Genomic DNA, 27,223 nt, shown 5'->3' with positions numbered 1-27,223 from the left:
GGCACTCCCTAATTGTAATATCCAGTACTTGTTACCATTTCATTTGCATCCTACAAAGACTTAGGTTTTTTATGAAAAGCTTTAAAACCACGTATTCATATTTTATAATTTGTACACAAGTAGCAGGTACGCTTGATTTTAAAATTTCATAGAAATAGGTAGGTAGGTACATAAATCATTCCGATGAAAATATTGAATGGAAATATATTTTAAATCTGCCGCCACTTTCTTTGCAGCATTCAGGGTTACCATTTAAGAAACTTAAAAAATCTGAATGTAATAAAATAGCATAAAACAAAACGCTATAAAAATATTTTATATTACACCAATTAATTATATAAAATACATACATAATTTTTAGGGATCAGTGTGTATTGTTTAATATAATATAATAATATTATCAATCAATATCTTCCTGTCAATTATTTTAACTTTCGTTTTTATACATTTAAATTTTAAATAAATGACTAAAATAAATAGGAAATTATTATTATTAAATGTGTTACGGAGATAATTGTGATTTAAACATGGTTTTAACTCATTTAATTCTATCAGCATTATTTACGTTAGTACGTTAGAGTCAAGTTATGCGTGGGTATGTAACGTATTTCATTTATTTTTTGTATTGTCAACACTGATATGTTTTTTCTCTTTCGTTTTATGTCTGTTTCACTTTCCCGCAGAAAATAGGGTGTCGAATCTGTCCTATAACCTCCGATAAAATTAATACAATTTATAGATCAAAGATGAATCTTTTATGATAATTGTGGATTAATTCGTGTAAAAATCGTTCTAAGTGATGTTGTGTGAGATCGTTTGTGTTCTTGCGGTCACTCTGTAGCGTTTTTAAAAATTAAACATGGCCTCGAACCGAGGAATTCAGATCGGATCCGCGTGGTTTCAACGGAAACTGAATTTGAGGCCACAGCATCGGGGCGTGCACCTGGTCACGGAGGAGATCCTCAAGCAGGTGCCGGAACTCTCGCAGTTCGCGGTCGGTCTCTGCCATATCCAGAGTGAGTAGCCGTCAGCCGTCAACATCGCGTTCTTGCCGCCGATGATGCACCCCATCCCACTTGTCATATTTGTCCTACATTTATTCTCGCGTTATTTGTGATAACTATATTGGTATGAAAGATTGACGGGACCGGGAATGCCGGGTTGCATTTGCTTGGCGATCGCGCCATAGTATCCCACTACTAGTGGACAGCTGATCAGAGCAGTGTTGTATGTTATTTTCAGTAATGCACACATCTGCGAGCCTGGCGTTGAACGAGAGTTGGGACCCCGACGTTCGAGACGACATGGAGATGATGCTCAACAAAATAGTGCCAGAGGGTCTGCCGTATCGCCACTCGTGCGAAGGTCCTGATGACATGGTGAGCATTTTTGTGTTAGTTAACACTTCTCGACAAATTTGCTAATCTCTTGACATGGCAAATTTGTCATTTGAGTTAAGTTGTTTATTTACTGTACTTTCATAATTCATTTGTTTTTGTTTAAAAGTGGAATTTAATGGAAAAACAGACACATCTTCATCAACTTCATCTCCCTTTTGCATTTTTTAACAAAATATTTGTGTTGTATTTTCAAGATATTTACTTTGGATTTCAGATTTAGTAAGGCTTTGATTTTAATTGTTACATGGCATGGCATTTATGTGATCTTTTCTCAAGACTCTCTTATCTCTTTACAAGACAAAATATTTTCTGTCTCAGTTCCGTGAATGGAATCAGCTGACATTCAGTGATAACCTATCTTGACAATTGCTAATGAGATGTGACATTGTTAAGGTTAAACTTTGATAAATAAACATGAGGAATTACTTACTTATAAACAGTAAAAGCAAATAATGTAGCAAAATATATAATAGACAACAAGCTTTAAACTACCTCAAGACACAATGTTGCTATGCTCCATGTTAACCTTTTAACTCCAATTGCTCCTACAAAGAAATAGGGCCCCTAGCTCCAATTAAATACATATTACATACATATTTCATGCATAAGAAGAATTGCAGAGATTTTCATAGAACAACTAAAGAAATATTAAATAATAAGAATAATTTCATATAATATGTTTGGTCAACTTGAATACATGTAAAGAAACTTTACCTTGTAAAGAAAATTAGCTAGGGAATTAATCTCCTGTCTATGTCTTTGTAATTTACTGAACATGTCCGAATGCTCCATACTAAAAAAGTATAATGATGAATCAACTCTTTATTGTATGGTCCCATGCTTTGATAAGTAACACTCCATTTAGATACCATTAAAGTCGCTATGTCTAGAATCCAGGGCTTGCTCCTGCTTGTAGAGTCCGCAACTGGCTGCATTATCAATTATAACATGTCTGCTTACACAGCCAGCACATGTGAAGGCCTGTTTCCTGGGCTCCTCCCTGACCATTCCTATCACAGACGGAAAACTGAATCTGGGCACCTGGCAAGGCGTGTGGCTCTGTGAGCATCGAAATCACGCAGGCAGTCGGAAAGTGAGTATATGTATTCAGATTTTATTCGTCACTGAAAGGCAAAACATACATACTAGTGAACTGAATGGTCTACCTCTGTGCAGGTTTCCTTACGATGTTATCTTTCACTGGAAGTAATAGATGAAAGTGTATTTATGAGTTTGTAGCGTGGTATATGTCGCCACAAGTTAAAATCGGTATACAAACTCATGTGGCAAGAGTAGAATCTGTTGAGGCACAGGCAGGTCTTAACCATTTGGACCACCACCGCACCGCATATGTGGTCTGTAGCACGAGCATAAGCTATGCAACTGTAGGATAGTTGTATTGGAAGAAATTTACCGAACACTGAGCTCTGTATGGAAGTAGCTTCATTATGGAATGTTTACCGTGCGGAGAATACATAGAGTTGCGTTCCGTCAGGTGGTGGTGACGCTGTCGGGCTGCCCGCGCGACTCGCCGCTGTCGCCGGTGTCGGCGGCGTCGTGCTCCAGTTAGGAGCGGGGGGGGGGCGCGACCCCCCATACGCACTCGCACTCGCGCCCCTCCTCCAAGAGCACCCGGAGGTAAACTCCGCCCGAGCACCTTTTATATGTCCGCACCCGACCTAGCTGGTAGTTCTTACTCTTATCTTCGAGCGACAATATGTACATAAGATTAATATTTTGTACCGCTCCGTGTGGCGGCTTCGACGTACACTTTTAAATTTTAAAACATGCGCGGGCGACGATCCTGCGCGATCCTACTTGTAATATAGCGGTCATAGGAATTGAAAATGTTTCTTTTTTTAGCTTCCGATATCTATTTGAGTCGAAGCGCCACGCGAAGCACTGTGCCCTATTGATGTTACGTTCGGTCAGATGTAACTGACCCCGTTGAATTTGTACATAAAAATTATGTGCGACGGTTTTAAAGTATACATTAAAGTAATTGTTGTTTTGTTATTGCGTCTTGTCGATATGTACATAGATCACGCGTGGACGGTGTGACCTCGCTTCGTAGGTTCGGTTGTTGAAAGGGTTGATGTGGCACCTACTTCTACCATAAAAAATTGTAATTAAGACAAATATGAGATAAGGAATAATGATTTGAAGCGATTGACTATTTACACACTACTGCACACTTCAAATTTTTTCAAAGTTCACCGGGAGACACAATATTTTTTAACATGACAGCACGTTAGAGGTTGTTTTGAGAGGTCGGACACTCATTTTATTACACCAATTTTGTATGTAATCGCACTGGTTAACGGTCAGTTCGTGTAAGTTTTAAGAGCAGTAGGTTATACTTAATACTTTGTATGTGTACAATAGCTGACTTCTATCTCCGTGTTAGGTTAGACTTATAACGATTAGTATGTGAAACATGTCCATAGCTTTAAATGTGTCACACCCGTTGTATCAACGGGTCCTTCACGGGAAGACAATGAGCTAACATTTGGTACCACTAGGTAGTAGTTGTATATCATTATTCATAAGGTCATGTAAGTGCCTCGGAATAATGGGGTGGTTATGTTACTTTGCAGACTGGGATTCCAAAATAAGAGTCGCGTTGGTCTTTTGTTGGCTTTATATCGACACCGAATACTTCGTCACTCGTGATAGACACAGCCCTTGTGGTTTCATCATTTCTTTTTCAGTATAAAGTGAAAAGAAAAAACTGTAAATGCAATAATTTCCTCATTCTGGAATGTACTACGTAATAGAATAATCGATTTTAATTTTGCAATATTAATAAAAAGCGTATGTGTATAGTTGTATGTCTTCCTAAGTAAGTTCCATCACATATGATCAAGTTTAGCGTAACTGTCGGACGGAGTAATTGGCACTCGTGCGCGGCAGTAGGGTATGTAACATCACCTTTATATCCGGCCACATAGCTACATATACTTTAAATACCTAATGTGTAATGATATTATTGCTATAGGGAGTTGCAAATTGATTCCAATGAGCAAAGCCATTTAATATATTAATATTATAAAATGATGGTAAAGAGTAGTGTGTCCTTTATATGAATGGAGGAGAATAGTTTCAATACTAATTTACAGGGTTGTAAACCTTGATTTTTTACAGGAAATTACTGTATGTATTCCAGTGGACATTCCATATGTAATAGGGTCGCGGTAGAGCTCGCTGCAGACACTGTTAATTTGCGTAAACAGCTTTTGATGTACCATCAGATCGCTTGTGTGGCACAATTTTACACATGACAATTAGTTAGGAGTTAATGAATTATAAATAATAGGATACAGTTGACGTAAAGGCGATGTGTGCGGACAGGGCCGGCCTCGCCCGCGACCCCACTCGCCCCCCTTTTGATACCGCATTGTACAAAGTGTAGATGTCACAGACATAAACCGTTTTGTCTCATGGACAACCTTAGATTTACTTCACTTAGGGAGCTTGATGTAATTCATAATCGGCCGTTTTATAAATCCACAAAAGTTTCCGATTTCGGTTATTACCTCGGTCGTTTAGATGTAAGTAATATTACTTATATATTATTATTCTGATATATCTTAAATGCGTTTAACTTTCATAAAGCTTTTATTGAATCATGATTAGTTATCATCGATGTATACTTTGTCTATTCACACAACGCCTAAGCTACTTTATTTTTTTAACATTTTTGCATTTGTATGTTTTTGCTTTTCATATTGTTATCACTTTTTCTCTTTTGGATAGAATTTGGGGGAGTCGGGTAAGGGATGGCTATTAAGTGCTTTTTAAAACATAATTAATTAAGGATTTGTAAATATTTTTTGCATTAATATAGTGTACATGTACATTTACCCATGTACATACAGTGATTAAAATATATAAAAAATGTTCAAGTGCTATTCGTGTATGGATGTTAGGTATGCCACTGCCATGGATCATCTGCCTCTTGTATTAACATTTGACATTCCTTATTGAATCATTGTTTTGATAAATTAAGAAGATTAGGCAGCTGAAGTATCCTACTAAGTAATTAAGTTCCAAAATGCGGCCAGCGACTGGTTCGCGTGGAGTTACTTGCATTCTTTTGTTTTAGTTTTTAAGCATTCATTACTGGGACATTTTACTTTTGTTGTACCAATATTTAACCTGTAGATGTCCCATGTTAGGCTGTTACAATAACAACGAATGTGTCTAGTGCTACCCTCTGCCTATCATAGAATTGACTTACATTGTACTTGTCTAAATCTGTGTTCGATCATATGCTGATGTATTCGAAATAATGTACCTATATGTAAGTACATGTACCAAAGACACAAATAGCCAATGTAATAATAAGGTACGTTGTTTTGTTCTCTTTCGTATGATGCATTGAGTGTTTCACATTTTTGAATATATTGCAGTAATAAGCGTAACAAATTCACTTATAAGGGCACGAATTTTTAATCTACTTATTTATGTATTTAAAGTTATTATTGGTACTTACTTTGTTATTTATAATATTAATTGCACATAGGAAAAAGAGGTTGTAATCAGGATTAATAAAATCAAAAATGGGAGACAAATAATTTGTGTGTATATTATTTAAGATCAATATTATTATATCAAAATATGATTGTACAGTAAAGTTCATTATTCACTTTCTTAGAACCTCGTCAGATGTATATTGTTGGTTTTACGCGCTCACTTGTAAGTGACATCCGAATATCTGTCACAATAAAAGTTTAATTGTATCATATACATAACTTGTACAATATAAATATATAGATCCACAATTATGAAAGAGATTAAATATTTGCAAAAGTTAATATGTTGCGAGTTTCATTTCACTAAGACTACTAATTTTCAGTCTGCTTAAATCTATGTCTATGTAGTAAATCTTACATTATTCTTAGTTAGTTTTGGCATTACTTAATACATTCGTTTTAAATTACACTTTATTTTCTTCACTTGTGATATTGTGGGGACCAGGACCTTTATCTGCTTCTGCAAAAAGAAAATAGAATGAAATCAGAAATACATTAAACAAAAACGTGGTATGTTGAATTTTGTATCTTTCAAATCCTTAGGGTCCGCAAATAATGGTAACTAAAGTACCGCTTCTACCTACTCGATAAATACGTCAAAGAAATCTGTAAACATACTTTAAATTGACAACCAAAGACAACCTCAGTTCCCAACGCTACAGTTCTTCGGTGGTATACGTTTGAAGCGAAATATTTCCAACAAAGTTTTCTACCTTCAAGTTTAGCTTGCACCGTGCTTAGTCCAGTTTTAGCCTTCTCCAACGCCTCGCCGAGCCCAATCTTGATCTGGCTAAACTCTTGCGTGACCAACGACAGCCTTCCCAACAAATAGTTCAAATTATCGTCCACTTCCGACATACGGCTCTTAATCATTCCCACCTGAAAACAAACGGCTTTAACAATTAGAAATCAATTAGTTTAATTAAATTTGTATATGACTCATATTGCGACAGTTTATGGACTGTTTTCGCTTACCTTGTTGTCAATGTTTTCCATTGTAGACGCGCTGCCATTTACGTATAGGACGGTTTGTTCCTGTAATATTCTTTGATCAATTAAAATGAACGTGGTACCTTATAAACTAGGAGTATAGAGTTCCTTACGGGGTATGAATTCACACACACATTTTTTTTCATTCAATACGTATGCGTACTTATGCTTCATTCCATAATACGCAGTACTTACGATTCATTCCATAATTTTTAGGAGTTTCTTGATTTCTTTAGTAAAACAAGATAAAGTTACCGTAAGCTTATCGAGGGACTCCTTGTTGGCCGTTAGTTGCTTGTACATAATGCCGATTTGCCGCCACACTGGCGCCATCTCTGATTCAATCTTGTCGCTCAGGTTAGTGCGAGTCGTCAACTGGTTATCCAGCAGCGAACTGCCCATGGATTCGAACCTGTAAAATTTATTTATTAATATTTATTCAAATTGTAATATCGGGTATTTATTAATGTGGTACAGTTCGCCGAAACTTGGCGGATTCGGCATACATTGCTGGTTTTTCATTACGGTAAATAAAAGCGTCATAAATGAAGTTCAATGCGCTTATTACAATACTTGAACAAATCTATTGCGAATATCTAGGTATTATAATATTGGAAAACCAATGGTTGAATCTGAGTTTAGCAGTTTTATATGCCTACCTTTCATTGATGGTTTTATTCAAATGGTTGGAGTGAGCCCGGATCCTCTCGCCGACGTCCACTAAGATCTGCTGGATGCCGTACTCCACCAGCTTCTTCGTGGAAAGCACGTTGTCTGCCGTCGTCAACATCACGTGCTCGCTCTTTGTAAGGGTTTGGACCTGATGCGATGCGTGTGATACATGTTCATGCCATTCCATTGAGTTCATGATTCCATGAGATCGACGATCTCATGGAATTATTTAGTCAAATAGTGTGAAGTAGGTAACTTGGTGAAACGTAATATTTCTCTCTTTCATTCCCCATTTCCTCATGTTCCTGGTTTTGTTTTGGAGCTTTGACGTTGCGAAACTCTGGGTCAGCGTGAAAGATAGCTTTAATTTTACAACCTGTCTGACGTCAGCCCTCCATGGGAATGCTATTGTTGCAGGTCAGCTGCCAAGGCTAGTGCCTCTCAGTCGCCTCGTACGACATTCTCGGTAGGTTTATTTAAAAAGCGCAGGTGCATAGGCCGCCTTGACCATTTCCCATCAGGTGTGTTTGTTTGCTCAATAGTAAAAAGAAAGAAGTGAAGTTGTCCACCACACGCCACATTACGCCGCTACAAAAGTAGAACAACAAGCTACCTCGGTCCGCAAAGTGTCATAGCTCCTGGAGATGTCGTTGTAGACGCGCTCCGTCAAGACGTTGCTCTGCGTGAGACTGGCCTGGATGTCCTGGTTGGTGGCGGCCAGCCGGTCGGACATCTCGCGGAGTTTCGTCGTCAGCTTGCTCACAGCTGTGGGAGAACGTAAAAACTTTTCAGACACCTTTTAATTTTTTTACATTGTAGGTGATTAAAATTCTTCCGAAGTGCCAGTAGTTTTTTGAGGAATTACTATAAAATATAAAATTGGATGTGGAAAAATGCCCGTGAAAGTTTAATTTCTGAATAAATATCTACTTTATATATTTGTTATCATTAGTAGTCCGATGTCCGGCTCGAAGGATCAAAAATAAGAATTTTGATTTGATTTTAAAATTGTATTTAAATCCATAGTTCCATAGGATAATGAGCTTGGATGATCAGTTCATCCACCTGCATCCATAGGATGTACACTTTGAAATTTTATTTACCAATGCTATAATATTCATCATCATTATGTGAAAGAAGTTTATGCTGTCAGTTCTGATATCTAATTAGATACACAATGTACGTACTTTTTTCTTCGCTCTCCTTGATCTGTTCCTTGACTTTCTCAATCGCCTCCAAGGTCTGATTGGCGCTGGTTTTCAGGTCCTCCTGTCGGGGCAGGTCCTTCCACATTCCCTCCGCGTCTCCCAGCAACTGCTTTATCTTTATTATTTCTTTCTCTTGTCTTTCCATTACTGTGAGAAAAACAATTAATCTGACTATTATAACTATTCACAGTTCAGATATGAATGGAATTATTCGTAAAATAAAAATAACTGCAGACACCCTGACGCTGCTTTTCAGTGATATGAACAGTAACACGTCTTAGACGAATTAAATCTATTTTCTATATCGTGGAACCTGGGCTCCGACGATGGGAGAGAGAAACTAATTTCTATAACCAGCCAGGTTTGGTGTAGTCTACAAATGATGAAAACTATGTAGAGTATACTAGTCCTACCTTCACTCATCTTGCTGTGCCACGCATCATCAGCCAAGGCGACCTCGCTGAGCGGCACGAAGTCAGTGGGCACCTTACTCGCGTTCACATTATACTCGTTCAGCTTGAGCTCGTATTTGTTCAACAACTTCTCCGCCTCGCTGATGTGCTTGCCTAGCGGGTGCTCGCCTGATGATGACACTTCTAGGCACATCGCGTGCAGTGCCTCCTGTGAAGAGAAATAATGATAAATAAAATAACTGGACAACACTCAAAGGCCCACACTAAGGTTGTGTCGCGTATCCGATGGACACAAACACAGAAGCGGGCACAAATCACCCAGAACCAAAGACAAGTATTTGTGATGTCGTAAATGTATGTAAATGATCTAACAACAACGGCTTGACAATTGTTAACTTTACACAATCTACGATGTTTTGCTAAAATCATGGCTGTAGTTCACGACAGCTCACTTTGAGCGTAAATTCACATAATGACAAATGTAAACATTAATGTATATTATTATAATATTATATTATTATAATATAGCGTCCGACGCGCCCAGCCTCCTCTCTGTCATTGTTAGTGGTCACATGGTTTTCAATAGGCGGCCGCAGACGTTTTGACACGGCGTACCCCTGAAACCTTACCTTACTAAGGCTGTTCTTCAATTTCTCAATTTCCGTTTTGACAGCGTCCAGCTTAGCGTCGGTCGCATCCAACCTCCTCTCTATACTGTCATCGTTGGTTGTCAGGTTGTCTTCAGCAGACGGCCGCAGACCCTTGGACACGGTGGTCGTGAGCGTCTGAAGAGACTTCTGTATCGCGTCTAGAGCGTCATTTGTTTTCTGCTGCGTTGTCTTTTCTCGCTCCTCCTTCTGGAGATATTTTTGTAATTAAAATCTTTATAAGTATTATCTTATCCAATCCTTAATTTATAATTTCGATGAGATTTGTTACACGAGTAGAATTCAATCTGGAATAACGCCTGCCAACCTACTTTTAATCCCACGGGCGAGAAGCTACGAGGCGTAGTAGTTATATAGGGTTATTTTTTTTGTAAATAAAAGGAAAAACATCGCTTTTTTATAGGGGTCAAAAACATCAATAATGTAAACATTGCTCAGTGTCCTATAGTTAGATTGTTTTGTTTATAATGGAAATCCGGTTTAATGCCACGGCCACGCGTGGCACTATTAGCTTTCCGAATACTTATTTAATTCGGAAATTCTGGATGGTTTTGGTATTAGCTGTTGCCCGCAATTATGCCCAAAAAATAACAGCTAACATATATTGTGTTTTCCATACAAACTTTTATTCTCCACTGAAGGCACTAGAGGTAGGAGGTATATTTGGTAAAAAAGTAGCTCTATGTTTATAGACCATAACTAATTTCAGCAAAATGGTTTTCTTTCCTTTACATGGAATTAGTAGGTACTTCGAGTACCTATTTAATTCCATTTCCATGGTAAAACATTTGTATAGTATGAATATCTATGGGTATTCATAGTAGCTGTACAGCAGCAACACAAGTAGGTATATTTAAAAATTTTCAACTGAGACTTTGTCAGCTACAATGCTTGTCACGATAGGTGGATCTGGCGTTTCTTATGATTTGCCTTCGCTATAATAAAACGGCCTAGGTACTACGTAAACTGCGAAGGCGAACCATAAACACGCGAGGTCCTATCTCTCATGATGCGCAATGCAGTACAGTCGGGGGCAGATAAAACTGTCCCTACCAAACACCAACCTGCAGCAAAATAGTCTCCACATTAGACAGCCTCTCATCCAGCCGAGAGATCATTCCCTTTAGCGGCTCCAGCGCCCTGTGCTTCTTGTCCAAGCCGGACAGCATCCTCTTGAGCTGGTCTCCAAGCCCCTTCTCTCTGTATTCGTGGCGCTCTAACTTATCTTCAGAAGTTCGGAACATATGTACAAGTGATAGCATGGCGTCTCGGATGTCTTCATGCCTGGATTAGAGAACAGAGAATTCAGGAGTGATCTTCTTGTAGACTACTTACGATGTGTTACTTAATATATGTATATCCATCTTGATCATCTGCTGTAAATGTTATACTCAGTAATCAAGAATATATAAAATTCTTCCGTTGCTGATATAGACCATGTAATGTAAGTGTGTAAAACCGAAACTACAGGGCAGGTTCTTTAGGCTAAAACTATATAGGTACTAACTACCTAGTTACACTAAAAAGGGATTTTTTGAATTTACTTTTTTGGTCGTATGCCCAGCATTTCTACACTGGAAAGCTAACTAATTTAATTTCAGGCGGTTTCCACCGTTGCATAGAAATGGGTTATGAGGAGAGAGCCAATTCGCTTTCGCCTAACATTATTCAAATATAATACATATAATTTACTTATACTGGTCGCGTCGTATGTAAGTAATTATAACTGAACAAATCGAACAGAATGCTACCTACGCTTTTTATTAGTTCAAAGATTCGTTCTAGTTTTTACATATGATGTAAAATGTCAACATTAAGTTCATAAAAACAGCAGCTAAATGCTATATTAACAGTCAGAAAAATCCATGAAAAGTCCCTCTTCACCTAGTAGAATCTGTAAGTGATGTACACTGTGACAATTTTATCAGATCGCGTAAAATTCAAACAAACATAAAAAACGTCATGCATCATCTTAAAACGATCGTCGACCTCTCATAAGTTGAACAAACCTATTCTGTGTTTGATAATTTAATATCTTGCTGGTCAGATCGAAAAGATACCTACTAAAGAGGGGGTTTATTAAAAACTTGGAGTTTTTATGAGGCCATGTTGTGAAAGATGCGTTATCTAGCTGTAGGTATCGTGGTGGCTACAAGGATAGATTTATTACAACTCTTTCATCTAAAATGTACTTCAGTTATTTATGGATCAAACACTTGTGATATGTTTTCATCGTAGGTAATGGGAATTTGTTAATACCTAAGAAATATGATTAAGACACTTCTGTTTACTTACTAGAGATTGTGTCGCGCCCCTTTCCCTTGTAATTAATTTATTCAAGATTTATTTGTCATTTCTTTCCATTTATAAAGGTCCATGTCAGAGAAACATTCTATTTTAATCGTCTTATAAGAAATTTCAGTTGAAAATGACTACTCGAGTGAAAGTAGGGAATTATCCAAATTTTTACTCTAATAGATCTGCATATATACTATATTTATATAAGTTACACAACGATACTTTATGAAAAGATTTATTACTAAGTCAGCTATAAATCGCTTAGGTTCAGTCATACCTATCTAAATCGATAGCATATTATAAACGAAATAAAGCAGGTAGTTTTGCTAAAGCTACTTACCTTCTAATTGCCTTTCAATTGAAAGCCAACGACACCGCATTTAGTTTATGGAAAACTATAAACTTGACTACATAAAATTTGTAGTTGCTAGGTTCTGTTTGGGCGGAAAGTTCATTAAAGTGTGAATAAGAAAAACTGTTGCATATTTTTTTGTACAAAAATCTATTTTATAACTTCAGGTTTTATAAAAGTGTTCTTCTTAGAGTACCACCATTATCTCAACCATGTTATGTCTTACTCGTTATTGTAGTAAATTATACATTTAAATATATAATTTACTACATATAATTATATAAATGTATAATTTACTACAATAAAGCAATGCAAGTTATAGTTAGAACATGCAAAGTTTCAACAGTTTACCTTTGCACACTGCATTCAATACTTATACATATCTTGGTAAATCAAAGTAAGCTGGTTTAAAGTGTGAAGAAGCATTACTCACGTGACATTTCGACAAAACGTATGAGGAGTGCAGACCAGCAGTAGAGCCGCAACCCACCACAATCTCTGTGGACAAATATACACATATAGCTTTACTTCTACGATATTGAATTATTTATTCAATGAAATGTTAGGCAGATGCAGCCTACATAATAAACGAAGGTCTGGGTACAAATTAGTAAAACATTGAACAAATTTTTTTTCAGTAAAAATATTTATCCTACTCTAGGGGCAGTTGTCCAACTTAAAAAACATTTGGACCACAGCATCTTTTGAGAAAATTCATTTAAAAAACTGTTTGGCTACTATAAAATACTCAACAGCTTTATATAAACAGTTTTTGAAATTATCACGAAGCTAATTTCCGCGATAGTCATTAAAATGTAGACCATTATACTTACATGATCAACTGTCCATGTACAAGTTTCATATTGACAATATCTTTCGTTTGAATTAATTACTTATCATTGTTGATATTGAATAAACGGATAACCTTACAGGGTCGCGGTCATGTAGTTTTCACACAGATAGTACAGTAAACCGCATATCAACTTCCTCTTATGAACCCTTATGCCGTGGTAATAGCGACCAAATTGCAATGACCTCGTATGTCGATGTGCTTGTGTTGTATAGATGAAACGGAACGATCTACAGCATAAATATTTCTACAAATCAAATTTAATAAATTGCATTTATTGATTTATTTATGTTTGACTGTGATAAAAGGCCTCAAAAACGACAAAAGCGTTTCTTCTTTTATAGGGTCACTGGGATACTGGGTCTCAGATTTTACTCAAGTCGCCTAAAGTATCTGACGTGACGTTTACGACTTGATGTCACATACACGACATTACCCTATCCACTAGTGAACTTAAACTTTCAACCAGTGTGTAAGAAGTACCTTATGTAAGTAGCACAAGGTACTTCTTACTAACTTATCTAGTATAAATTAATGTAATAAAATTCATCACTACTTAAAGTATTAAAGGGCAAAGCTGTAAACCCCAATTATCCTGTGTATAACTCGGATCCATCAAGAATCTAATTAATGACAGAATTGTAAGTGAGACGAGGTAGAATTTAATTGTACTTAACTTGGACAGTACCTTCAGAGCCGCGACGGCACGGCTACATTGTCACACACAGTTATGGAAATACAGTACCTAACTTTAACATTGAATTTGCGTGGAAAGTTTTGTGTCTACTCTTTAAATGATTGTAGGTACATACATATCTACCTTATCTATCAAAGCCCTTCGATATAAATTATACGAAGATGACCAATTGACCACAATACGTCGATCTGAGCCCTGACCCTTATTGACATCCAAATTGCTCTGTCATGTTTACTTCGATCAATTGAATTAAATGTACAACAATGAAAAATGTTTATTTTATTAGGTCGCAAATGCATTAGGATGATTGTTTGTGGACCAATCTGAAATGGTCGCAATGTACTTGTTTCTGTTGAAGGGACAGGGATCTTGAACAAATGGCTGCAAGTGCCCTTTACGTAGCAGTTCGGCGAAAGCCCGTATATTTGATTAAAACATGACTTAGTATAACAACAATTTAACCCATAGAGATCGAATTTGTAGTAACTGGTGATAATAGACAATGGAGTAATAAGTAGTGGAAAATATACCGTAGGTAGATCAGTAACGGGCCGTGTATATAGTATGGATCTAATATATGAATTTGGGTACTTTAATGTGCTGTGACTGTACTTAGCCGTGGTGTTTATCAAATCTAACCCTTGTCCCGCCTGAACTAGTTTTCAATAAGCTGCGGTATGGCATTCCTTGTATTAGATATCTGTTAAAAATTCATTCACATCTTTTATGTCTCGATTTGCATAACGATATTTATGAATGTAAAATAGTGTCAGTAAGAGATGTAATGTAGTTACATTATGTTAATGATCAGCCTACGGTGATGACTCGGCGGTCGGTTTCCCTAATGAGGCCTGCAGGGCCGCACGACTAGTGTAGTAAAAGTAAAATATTACGGAAGATACAATTTTCTTATGCTTGTTTTCGAAGGTCAGGAAGATCTTGTTAGTGATGAAATGGGAAATACGGATAATCTAAGTTGACAAAAATAATGCAGCATGGATGGAGCATGTTTTTTTGGACGTGCGTGACACCTTACCTCAGTCACCTCGTTTGGGGTCACCACAATCTACTCTCACTGTATAGAATGTGTGTCGTATGGTTATGCATATCAGTTTAGGCGGATAGAAGTTATAGTGGCTGACATATCATCTTTTTGGCCAATATCGGATAGCCACATAGGTACACCTAACTTACAAGTAAATAACCATATAATACATAGTACCTCATTATATGGTTGGTGATGTGTATGATATTTACATTGCAAAAGTGCAGTAGCATAAAGATACATAATTTATAGTGAACTTTATATCAGCAAAAGGAATTGGGAGAATCAAAGATAAATACTCTAGATAATATCCAAAAAACTTCATTTGCAGTGAACATTTTTGTGCCGTAAATGCGTGGACTCTGCGTAAGTATAAAAAAAAAAAATGTTAAACAGGGTAAACCGGTGGCGATGAAGTCATCAACCTAATACTTCATGCTAATGTCCGCGAGGCGACCGTGTTCCCGGTGGAATATTGCGGTCAAATCAAACGCCAAGTTTATATGCGTATTGTTGTGTAATGAGAACACTTTATGCATAGGTAAGTAAATTGGATACGTACATACAAAATATTATGAATGCGAATGTCTGCCTGTCTCTCAAGCTTTTAGCGAAACTGAGCAGATTTTGGTGAAACCTCGAGCGGAGCAGCGACGCTTGCATAGGTACATTACGCAAAACAAAAAGTGATAGCACTTAAGTATACCATGACACTTGAGAACTGAATAGGTTCTGCTATATAACTGGCTGACTACGTTGATCAATTTTGATGTCGACGTAAAAACAAACATCGTTGTTCTAATTTTGATTACAAAGTAAATTATTCTTGGAATGACTTTATCAATCTAATTTTAGACGTTGACGTCACATTGTTAGGGAAAGGACATCAAAGGACCGAGGGCCTTGGCCGGAATCCAGGCTACAAGTCATGATCCTGTCATGCCCGCATTACAGATGTGGCCAACTGTTCGGCGAATCGACACGCATTATTTGATTTCTAGCAATCAATGCGTAGCTCACTTTTAAAATTAATCAGCAACTTGCTTCGACAACGCAGAAACTGAAACTAAAATTAGGTTGCCATATGAATAGTTGACTATATACGACATCGATTTGCTGCTGCATTTAATAGTATATCTAGAGATATTTTCCAGAAGGGAGGAAGGAGTTTGACATGAATGTCCCTCCAAATTTTCTAGTCATCTTGTGACCTTTTTTTAGATTTTACTATCTACTCATTATAGTTTTTTGTTGATCTATAATACATCAATCTGCGTAGGATTGGGTTGGAACACACAGAAAAGACGAGTTGAATGTAGTGCCTACTCCAGCGTCGAGTTGAATCTGGTGTCCGCTCCAGATTTTAGTTTGCTAAAACGCTGGAGTTGCAACCTGGGTGACCATCCCTTTCCTATGCGCATGTCTCCTAACTGCAATGTTGACATTGTTGGCCAAATTCTTAGGTTTTAAAGGCAACTAATTGCAAACAGTCCAACTCCAATGAATATTCCGCTCGGCTGTGTACCTAGACAACATCACGATGATGTTAGACGTGTTAGATAATGTATAAATTTATTCAGTAGCCACAGAATAATTTGTTAATACTTCTGAAGTATAAAATGTACTTGCTACCTAATGCACCATTGACCTTCACCAACAATGGTTCAGAGGAGACTAATTAGTATAGTTTGCACCATCAAGAGTGGTGTAAACTAAAGAAATATTTTGCCAAATAGTTTCTAACTTGGATGTTTTCACAAAGCTGTCAAAACTTATTCTGCGACAATACTCTATCATAATAGAGGTCAATTTACTTTAGCCTTTACAGTCATAATATTGTCACCAGCGTGCACAATATGTGCTAAGGTGCGAAAAGCTCATGCTAAATGCAATAGGTACACACCTCTCGGAGCAATAAACTTTCATTTGAGAGGCGCAGGCGCACGAGGTAAGCGGTCACCGGCTACCACAGAATTGCGAATAAACATAGAAGTGTCAAATCATTTTTTTTTGCTAAAAAAATTGCACTTTTTAATGAAATCAACAGTTGTCTTTATGGGCCTATGCGCACGAAGGGTAAAATGATGGTTACTTAATATATCTTTATCTTGACTGACAGACATATGCTCTATCTACATTTTCTCCTGTGCGTTAGTGTGTGTAATATTATAGGCATTCTAAATTTTAAAGAAGAAAAGGAAGGCCAAGAAGTGCCAGAAAAAGGAGATTGATGGATGAAGATAGAGAGATACGATGTTGAATTAATGAAAAATTCAATAAGAGGTCTTACAGTCTCATTACATACTTATTATATTATGTGTTATATTTGGTACATATTGAGGCATTTCTAGTTGTTTACATAGGTATTTGGATTTCTGTGGGCTCGCCGTTGTCATTGAGGGAAATATGTTTGTGAAATAACGTTTTAGCACTCTGCTATCTTATTACGACTGTAACTGTGGTAAGTAAACGAAAACAACGGCCGGTTACTTAGATAAGAGTAGTTGTTAATTAAGTAAATTACCTACTAACTTATACAATCCACAATAGACATTTGAAAATTAGGTAGAGGGTTAGTCCATTATTTTATTAATTTGTGGATGTAATTACGAGGTACATATTTGCAAAAAATATGTCAGATAAATTATCAAAAGGAGTAGTTTATTTATTTGTACATATTTATGTGCATAGCGCAACATAGTACACATTACAATTTAATTTAAAAAAAAATGCCCCTTTAAAATGTCAATTGCAATTTCAACTCTAAAATTAATTTAAATGGATCAATGGCTCACCAGTCCAGCTGCCATGGCGCCCTTTAAAATCTAATTTAAACTAAGAATCACTGTTCCTTTTGGTTTGAATTCGCGGCGCGAGTTGATTGGACGCTATGCCTGCGCCCACATGCGCAGTCGATCGCTGACTGAACTTCTGGACATATGAACTTATGGCGCCGGCGCCGGCTACGGGTGAACGAATGCACACGTATTTAATCACTTATTGGTGTACTAAACCATTCCGAAAGGGTTAATAGTGCACTATTTTTGGACAATTAACCGCTCGAGCACAAAGCCCCTATGATGGTTGTTTATGATGACTCTCCAAAACAGACTTGTGCTCTCCAGACCAACACTCGTTTGATAAAAATTACTGATAGGACGTTGCTCCTCAATCAAGGAGTACCTATTTCGGCTAAGTCAACAGCGTTGGTCTGTACATTGACGTAAAGGCTAAAAAGGTTCTACTATAGCTAATAACAGTATATTCATATAAGTAGAAGAATCGGATACCGTGTGAACTTGAGAAGAAAAATACGAAAGCGGGCATTGGTCTCTGACACCTTATGGCACCGGGAATAGATATAGAATAGACATAAAAGAAAGATAATGTCGAAGAATATAACCCTTTTTCAGTGTAGTGTGTGGTATTTTTCAGTAGTTATTTATATATAATAGGAAATTTAACTGAAACACATCTAGAGACACTATTTCAACCTAAAGAATCAGCACCCGAGCGAATACATTTAAATATATGGTGTCATTTTTATGGATTTTGATTAGAAGACAGGGTGCTTCAAAGCGATAAAATCTTTAAATTAAAACTAACCAACGCGACGACCACTTAGGAAAAATTGAAGCATACAATCGAGCAATGAAATGTTTGGGCTACTGTTCTAACTCCAAGCAATGCTTTAATTATTTTTAGTTGAGATAATATTTAAGCCCTGCTGTTTAATTATATTCTCAACTATTAAATCCGAATCGGTTTCAATTCGATTTCATGAAATAGACTTTGTCCAGTGCGGGGATATAAACGGCTAGTTAATAATAAAGCCAAAATCCATCGCGAACTATGAATAAAGAACTGGCTGAGCTATGAGAGTTAGTTAATTTATTAGTTAGTTAATTTATTAGTTAATTAATTTATGAGCTACAAAGATTAAGTATATATTTCATTTGTTTTTATAATAGAAACCAATAGTAACAAGTTCAAGGGTTATTGTTTTGATAAAACATATCTTTGCTTACTACGTTTTTAAATAAATCTTTAGAAATAGCTACTTACCTAATTCGAATTATAATGTTGTCGCTAGACCGGTTTTTTGTCCATGGCTTCAACTGCGTAAATTACACTAAAATATGTTCCAGCACCCATCCTGTATATGAATATAAAATATGTTCTTAAAGTTCACACACATGCGGCGTTTTTAAATATTTAATGTATTTTAAATAAGAATTCGGTTCATAAATAATAAACAAAAGTAAACCAACCACAACATTTATTTGGCTTTAATCCCCCTATGCACGATCCTGCGGTGTCGACTGACGCATCCAGCAGTGCGAAAGGTCTTGTCGCACTCGGGACATTTAAACGGTCTTTCCCCTGTATGCATCCTGTTATGTACCCTCAAAATATCTAACGTATTGAACCGCTTCCCACAAGTTTCACATTCGAAGTTTCTCTCGTTCGCATGATACACAAAATGCTTCCGAAACTGAGCCATTATATGAAACGTTTTCCCGCACACCGGACAAGTTTTCTTCGGCGTAGAATTGTGAATAGCTTTATGAATCAACAAGCCGCTTTTAAACTTAAATGTCTTGTCGCACACGTTGCAGGAATAAGCCTTCCCCTCGGCATGCATGTCTAAATGACTAATTAAATTCCGTGTGTGCTTCCCGCACACTTCGCAGATCTTCCAGTAATCATATCTCAGTTTTTTCGGACCTTTCTTTCTTCTCATTACTTTCTCTTTCTTAACGACTTTGGCCTTTTTTGATGGCTCTAGAGAAATAATGTCTTCAAAATCCATATCCCCCAAATCGTCACCGCCATACTCCTCTTTCGTATTATTGTAATCCTTTGCGGGATCGTCTTCAATTTTATCTAAAACCTCTATCTTTATTTGCTGAGTATGGTTGCGGAATAGTTTGTCGATTTCTTGACATTTCAGTCTGAATTTGTACGCTGTGTCGAGATCTCGGAAACAGTTGAAGCATATTTGCGACGGCAAGTTGTCGGATTTGTCCACCTGCAACAATGGAGGAACATTAAATATGTGTATATTTATGGGGATTTGTTACCGACTTCTCAGCATGTCGACAAGGCGAAATTTGTTAAGAGACAATACGACGCCACCAATAAGCATTATCTGTGGTAATTATTACTGACCGCAAATTTTGGTTAGTGCCATCATACCACCACGTATCTTACTTTCTTTGTTAAACAACGACATGACCTTGTGGTCTGCACAAAACTTTGTGAAATAGGTCGCTAGTGTTAAGCTTATTTTAGGGGAAACATGATTTTACCCACGGAATAATAAACTTCACGTGGAAGGGACGTGTGGACGTGGCGCGCGTGCTAAAGTTAAGTCTAGGGAGTACATTAGGGAGTACATTACATAGTAAGTATAATATGGTTCGTATTTCTTTATTCGTAATAGTCGTTATGTCTATTTGACTTCACCGAATTATGCCCGTTCTCATTGGATAATTTTCAGTGTGCGTAAAATGTAAATGTGTCAGTTTGTGTGGCGACAGCGGTTTTCATATGAAATATGAAACTATGGCCTTTTTACCTGTGTTTTTTTTTCTGTGTTTACTTGTCCTCGTCGTGCCAATCTTTTTCCTTGCATGTCAAAGAAAGAGATTTACCTAAACACTGGCTCAACGCTGGCAAATGAGCCTCAGCTTGTCAGCCAGGTCGAGTCCTTTGTCTTGAAAATATTGACGCAGCCGTGCTCTGCATTACACGACCGCACGGTGACTTCTATGGCGTTTTACACACAGCAACATGCTAAAATTATATTACAAGATGATTTTCACCTCAACGCCTGCAATGATCCTCAGCTTGTCAGCCAGCTCGAGCCCCTCGTCCGTCCTCTCGAATATGTTGACACAGCCGTCCTCTGCGTTACACGACCTACACTGGTTCTCAACCTCCGTCTTCTGTTTCAACCTGGAGAATGGGCATACGGCTTTAGAATTGTTATACAGAATGGTAAGAAAACTCTATTTTTATTAATAATATTATTTAATAGTATTTAAATATTTATGCAAGTATATATTTTGCACCCACATAGCATCCCCTATATGACCCAAAGGTGACATAATGCTCATAGCATTAAGATGCAGTCTTTTATATTTTAACGCAATAAAGCTTAAATAAATAAAATACCTATACATATATACGAAGTAATAAGATATGATTATTTAGGTATTTTATTGTACAACCCGTATACAGGCTTAGAAAATTTCTCATTCATTTTCTACTCTGGCAAAATTTGGTAAATAAATGGCAAGTATTTCATTTCAATAGTAGTAGTCATTTAAAAAATATGCGCTTGTAAATTTCGTGATCCTCATAAGTTTTGTAGAGTGTAGAATACACTAATAAAGTGAGTAATGCGTTCGTTATTTCCCTACGTATAAGGGAATTTTTGCGAGCAAAGTCAAAAAGATACAACAATACCTCTGTTTCAAGTCGAACAGCTTCATATCGTCCTCGAAGTCGTCATTGCCGTCGTCACCGTCACACTCCCCGAGGTCGCGGCCTCGTCGCTGCGTCTTGACGGGCGCGTGTTGTTGCGTCGCGAGATACTGCGCCATCGCCTCGTAGTACGGCCACGGCTCGTTCAACATGCCTTTACTTGCGAATTTGTGCTTCCACTGAAAGAAAAAGGAAGAGATAGAGGCAGCCTTTAGCGTATATTCTGTATATTGTTTCTTTTCGCACGTTTTAATTTTAAGTTATTATAATTGTTGCGGACAATTCGCCGAACTTTGACAGATTCGGCATTGCTGGGTTGTGGAAACAGACTGCACAAAATGCTTATAAAATGCGTGATGGTACTTTAGTAAATATAAACTATACAAAAAGTATTAGATATTTAAAAAAGTATTAGAGATTTAAAGTAATAGAACTAAATTGTTACCTTATATGTTTTCAATAAATGAGCCCATATTTCTGGTAAATCTAACAAGCTATGATCTAATGGCAGTCCTATATTCCGCAACCGTTTTTCTACTTCCCTGTAAACATAATGTGCTTTGTTATCATGTGTTTTGGGCTTATTTCTATTTGTGTAAACTAATCCCAAAACACATGCAGTGCAATGTGTAAAAATAAATTACAATTTTTTGGCAACACTTAGATTTGAACCAAGCAGAAATTTATTAACCTTCACGACATGTCACAATGGTCTTTCAATGGCAGTTCTTATTGCGTTAAAATAAGCGCTACTACAGGAGAAGGGACAAAATTTAAGTAGGATACTTATATTATTAGGTCCTTACATATGAAATTGGAGTTTTGTTGTACTGGCCACTTTAATCACAAATTTGTCCTCTTTGGTTAGGAATTCCCAAATTCAAATTTATACAGCTATTTACACATGATTTGTGTTTCGTTAACCGTCATTCATTTGTTTTCATTTCTTCTGATTTTTCTGTTTGCGTCACTCAGTTTACAAAATGGAAAACTTGAAATATCGCGTTATTTAGGAGTACGAGTTTCACAGTGGCACCAGTGCTGCGGAAACGGCTCGAAGGGTTAATGATGTGTATGGCGGTCGTGTCGCAAAAGAAAACAATGCTTTTTTAGTACCAACGTTTTCGTTCTGGAAATTTCGACCTGCAGAACAAGCCCCGTGGACGGCCGGAGTCCCTAGTTGATAATGAAAATTGAAGGCTATTGTGGAAGCGGATCCATCGCAAACCACGTCCGAGTTAGCTTCAGGCTTCGGTGTTAGTGATAAAACTATTTTAATCCACTTGAAGCAAATTGGGAAGATTAAGAAACTTTAGTACGAGGTGGAAAGGTGGGTACCTCACGAATGGAGTGAAGCAAACCGGCAAACGCGTGTCGACTGCTGCGTTACATTACGTAACCGGCACAATAATGAAGGGTTTTTAAATCAAATCATTACCTGTAATGAAAAGTGGATTCTCTACGATAATCGGAAACGCTCATCGCAATGTCCAAACCGCTTTCAAAGATTTTATTGATTATTGAGTCCGAATGGTTTTTTTAGTAAAAGGATCAATGAACTACCTATGAGATAGCAAAAGTGCATAGATAATAATGGTTAAATAAATATATTATAGTAAAAAATATTTTTATTACTTTTTGTTCCTCCGATACCAAACGCTAATTTCATATGTAAGGACTTAATATTACTATGTATTTTATGGTAAAAAGTGTGTTTCGAGTTTCTCACCTCCACCCTTCAGTTTGGTCTTTATAAGAAAATTTAAAAAGATGTTCTAAATCTGTTCTTGCGCTAATAAAATTAAAAACCCATTCTTCTTGCCCTGAAAAAAAAACGATTCATTAAATGCCTACATTAAACTAGCCAGTAACATGGAGAAACATTTTAGTTACATTTATTTTATTGAGAATAAGCAAAAATAACAATAAATGTACCTCTTATTTGATTCTCTATTGTATTTTTAATTTCAATACAAATCTGTATTTTTTGTAAAGAATTGAATTTATAGATCCTTTATATAGAAGACGAGATACTCACATCCGATTAAAGGATTTAAACTTAGACTACCTTCACCTAGGTACAACTCAAACAGATTGTAATATAACCATTGTTTATTGTTTGTCGCTTTTGATTTCTGATATTCCTGTAAGAAAATGTGTACTTAGTTCTCGTACGAAGTATGTAGAGTAAGAGTGATGTAATGTTTTATTGTAATAACACATTTAGTACTAGACATACAATTTATCAGTGTTAGTATATTAGAAGAAGGAACAGTTTGTCCCATTTCCTGCTCCATAAAGGACCTGTAAGAGGTCAATGGTGACTATGTCCTGGTCGAATATAATTTATTTGCTATTTTGACTCTAAAAGAAGAAGTATAGAATGTATATATTACTTTTAATACTAATGCTCGCAGAAAATTCGAATGATGATATAAAGAAAACAATTTTACTCATTTTTTTTATGTTATATTTTCACAAAAAATACCCTTTATGTATACACAAATATACATACGTAAATAATAAATAGGAATTAACGAAGATATTTACCCCAAAAATTGCAGACCACTTCCTACACAAGTCTCTGCTTGTAAGTGTTTTCGGGAAACCATGTTCACTACGCATGATTGTCACCAACTCACTGCAAGAGAAAATAGACCTAAATATTTCATCACACTGAAATATACAGTTAAGGGACACATAGCCTTCAAAGATATGAAACAATAGAATTCCTACCAAATCCTACGAAAATTGTGTCTTTCAGGATAAACACTTTTTATCCTGAAAGACCTGTGATAATCCTATTGAGGTAAATATGAAATTGGTGTTGACCAATTTCATAAAAAAATGCTCAGCCGTTTGACCGTGAAGAAAGAACAAATATACTCACAAAGTTTCGGCTTCATAATATCAGTGGGATTAACATATTCTACTACTAATGAGTGGTGTGTACTCACTTCCAAGCCCATTTCCTTTCCCTGAATAGCCAGTCGTTTTGTAATCTAATTTGAATAAATGTTTCCGTTATATCTTTTGACCCTGGAATTAATGATTTTTATTATGATAATCAACATCACACATTACAAAAATAAGGAGAATGACTGTTCTGAATTTTAGTATGGCGTTTTTATGTATAGGCAATTTCATATAAGTATAAGAAAAAAGGTAAATAGGATAATCTATAAACAGGACCTGAATAACCCTAGGCTGCAGCCCAAGGCGCGAGAATCAGGGGAGGCTGAGATCGTACATTCGCATGCACTGCTGATCTAGCATCATTGTGCCCTAAATATTTCAACTAAACTGACCAACACTGAAACAAAAAGCTACTAAATAAATTATCTGCGAATATGTTTGGGAAGCCCTCATTTAAGGGTGTATCATCATAATTAGCTCTGATCAGTCTATAAATATTTGTAACGTTCCACATGTAAACGTGACCTAGGAGATAAATACTATGCGGGGTATTCCTCTCTCTCATTTTACCTTATTTGCTGACTGATATTAGGAATATGCAGATATTTTTATCTAAAAAAATGAATAGTCTAGTAACACCCATGGGAAATAGGCGAGATGATATTATTAATATTATGTATGTATGGAAGGAGGTAACATACATTGAAATTCATCAGTCTCATTATCATTCTTGTCATTAACCACCCCCATCTTCTTACAATACTTGCTTGATGCATTCAGTTGGATCATGTAGTTCTCACTCTCCAATTTTATCAGATTCTCCAACTCATGATTTTGATAGTAGCTCAACATTGCATCGTAGAGCGGCCAGTCTGACGACTCCGATCCCTTCTTAATTTTTATTCTGTGCTTCCTCTGCAATGTCAATATTTATTATATGAGAAAATCTGCCTGCCTGTCACACTTTCACTGGCTAAGACGTTGGGCCGATTTTGATTAAATTTAGAATAGTTCTAGTCTATGACCTTCATACAATTTAAAGAATGAATTTTTTTATGAAAAATCATGGCTGTGAAGGACCAATGTTTTCACTAGTCATACTTACATTAAAAGTCGTCCTAAGATTTTGCCACAGACCTTTCATGTCGTGCACACAGCAGTCAATTGGGAGGTCTTGGCATCTCATTGCTCTCTCGATTGCCCTGAAAATACATATTATGAACCAAAATACTTTTTTAATTATAACCCTTATATATTATAAATATAAGACCTCCCTTTAGCATCTGTATGAAAGCGATCCAGGCAGATTTTTGCACGGTTTTCAGAAATAGATACTGTGATTCCTGGTTTAGGTGGATAGTTAATTATGGTTTTACCCGAGCGACATTGAGTGTGTTATCGCTAACACTGGTGTCAGTTTTTATTCAGGTCGCCTAAAGGTATCGTCCATGACTTATGATTATTAACTACATTACTTATGATTATAAATCTAGTGGTAAATATTTGCATGCTACACACTAAGTATTAAACTCAAAAACTGAAGACATACTATTTCTAGGTATATCAAAATATGTTAATTTACCTCCACATCGTTTGAAAATCTAGTTTATGCTCCTTTGTCTCTGTTACACAAGTAATCAATTTTAGCCGCCAATCATCACTCCCTATAAAAAAACCACATCGTTGAGCAAAATGAAGGTGAAAACTAAATAAGTTGATGCCCATTAATGTGTTATTAGACCTACAACATAAAAATGGATAAATGGCAAATAATATTAATTATTAAGAATTGTTAAGAATTATTTCTAAGTTAGTAATAATGAGGTATAAGAAGTATGTGGTGTGAATGTGTTACAAACTACTTACATGATGGATACTTCTCATAAATTGATTTTGATTTGCTGTAGTGTTTATCAAACATTTTGTAGTATTTCCAATCTTTGTTTTTAGTCCTTTTAGCAATTTGATACATCTGAAAGTAATAAGGAATTGTTATCGTTTACAACATACCGTCATGCAGTATTTTCTCAAGTTAAGAAAATTCAACTTACATCATAAGTGTAAGACCACTTTTTTCTGACATGATTCACTGTCATTTCTTCTGGAAACCCATTCTCCAGAAGTATTTTACGAAATTCCCTGCGCCATAAACAATAAATTAGTTTTGAACACACTAATATAAATAACACCAACAAAATTTGGATAAAAATATATTGGATGCATGCTCACCTCCACGGCTGCTTTTTCTTTTTAAACAGCCAGTCGTGTTCAAACCTCAATTTGAATAATCTTTTAGTAAGCTCCGAGGTCCCTGAAATCATAAAATTTGTATGTTCTTGTTTACACACAAGTTCAAATACGTATTTGTTTATTCACTTTACTCGTCACTCGTTATGATATGAATTAGTGCTCACAAATGAATGTTTTTTCCTCCATAATATTAGTGAATTAACGTAGGTTTAAGCAGCATACAATGCAACTCGAATTATGTTAAAAAACAACTAACAAGATCAAATTAAGAACATTATTCCACGAACACGAAGTAGACCCTTGAAAAGTCAAGACATGACCTATATTATTGACATTTTATTTGACAATCGATTGACAGCACATTATAGGATTCTTCAGATGACTGAAGAATCCTACTTCGTACTACTACTCGTACTTTACCCATCACGAAGTACATG

General features: G+C 36.4%; 2 protein-coding genes across 2 annotated transcripts; one reads left to right on the top strand and one right to left on the bottom strand.

The window, feature by feature from the left end:
• Positions 1-676: 676 nt before the first annotated feature.
• On the top strand, positions 677-6,217 carry LOC128675602 (uncharacterized protein). The gene is made up of 4 exons (XM_053755114.2): positions 677-1,016; positions 1,243-1,379; positions 2,365-2,493; positions 2,896-6,217. The coding sequence occupies exons 1-4, from the start codon at positions 860-862 to the stop codon at positions 2,968-2,970; spliced, it is 498 nt and encodes a 165-aa protein (XP_053611089.1). The 5' UTR covers positions 677-859; the 3' UTR covers positions 2,971-6,217.
• Positions 5,964-27,098, bottom strand: LOC128675603 (uncharacterized protein). Its single transcript, XM_053755115.2, has 28 exons — positions 26,951-27,098; positions 26,766-26,847; positions 26,588-26,675; positions 26,403-26,508; positions 26,119-26,200; positions 25,642-25,738; positions 25,238-25,451; positions 24,578-24,659; positions 24,171-24,261; positions 23,659-23,764; positions 23,350-23,443; positions 22,066-22,162; positions 21,603-21,799; positions 20,957-21,089; positions 19,423-20,160; positions 14,143-14,167; positions 13,558-13,571; positions 12,970-13,034; positions 10,951-11,170; positions 9,848-10,075; positions 9,219-9,426; positions 8,785-8,952; positions 8,211-8,362; positions 7,585-7,745; positions 7,181-7,337; positions 6,911-6,970; positions 6,649-6,814; positions 5,964-6,395 (listed from the first exon to the last, which is right to left on the bottom strand). Exons 1-28 carry the CDS (start codon positions 26,970-26,972, stop codon positions 6,340-6,342), a joined length of 3,909 nt encoding a protein of 1,302 aa, XP_053611090.1. The 5' UTR covers positions 26,973-27,098; the 3' UTR covers positions 5,964-6,339.
• Between the last annotated feature and the right edge of the window lie 125 nt (positions 27,099-27,223).

Source organism: Plodia interpunctella, chromosome 14, assembly GCF_027563975.2.
Source record: "Plodia interpunctella isolate USDA-ARS_2022_Savannah chromosome 14, ilPloInte3.2, whole genome shotgun sequence".
In the NCBI taxonomy this organism is placed as follows: Eukaryota; Metazoa; Arthropoda; class Insecta; order Lepidoptera; family Pyralidae; genus Plodia; species Plodia interpunctella.
This window is presented reverse-complemented; position numbering and strand designations above follow the sequence as displayed.

Bases quoted from the DNA above. Each gene is read 5' to 3' on its own strand.
- LOC128675603 (XM_053755115.2), bottom strand. From the start codon at position 26,972: ATGGAGGAAAAAACATTCATTT. The intron at 24,262-24,577 runs GTGAGTACACAC...TTTCTCTTGCAG, and splicing joins GAAAGGAAATGGGCTTGGAA to TGAGTTGGTGACAATCATGC. The intron at 8,363-8,784 runs GTACGTACATTG...GTTCTCCCACAG, and splicing joins CAAGGAGAGCGAAGAAAAAA to CTGTGAGCAAGCTGACGACG.
- LOC128675602 (XM_053755114.2), top strand. From the start codon at position 860: ATGGCCTCGAACCGAGGAATTCAGATCGGATCCGCGTGGTTTCAACGG. The intron at 1,017-1,242 runs GTGAGTAGCCGT...TGTTATTTTCAG, and splicing joins CGGTCTCTGCCATATCCAGA to TAATGCACACATCTGCGAGC. The intron at 1,380-2,364 runs GTGAGCATTTTT...CTGCTTACACAG, and splicing joins GCGAAGGTCCTGATGACATG to CCAGCACATGTGAAGGCCTG.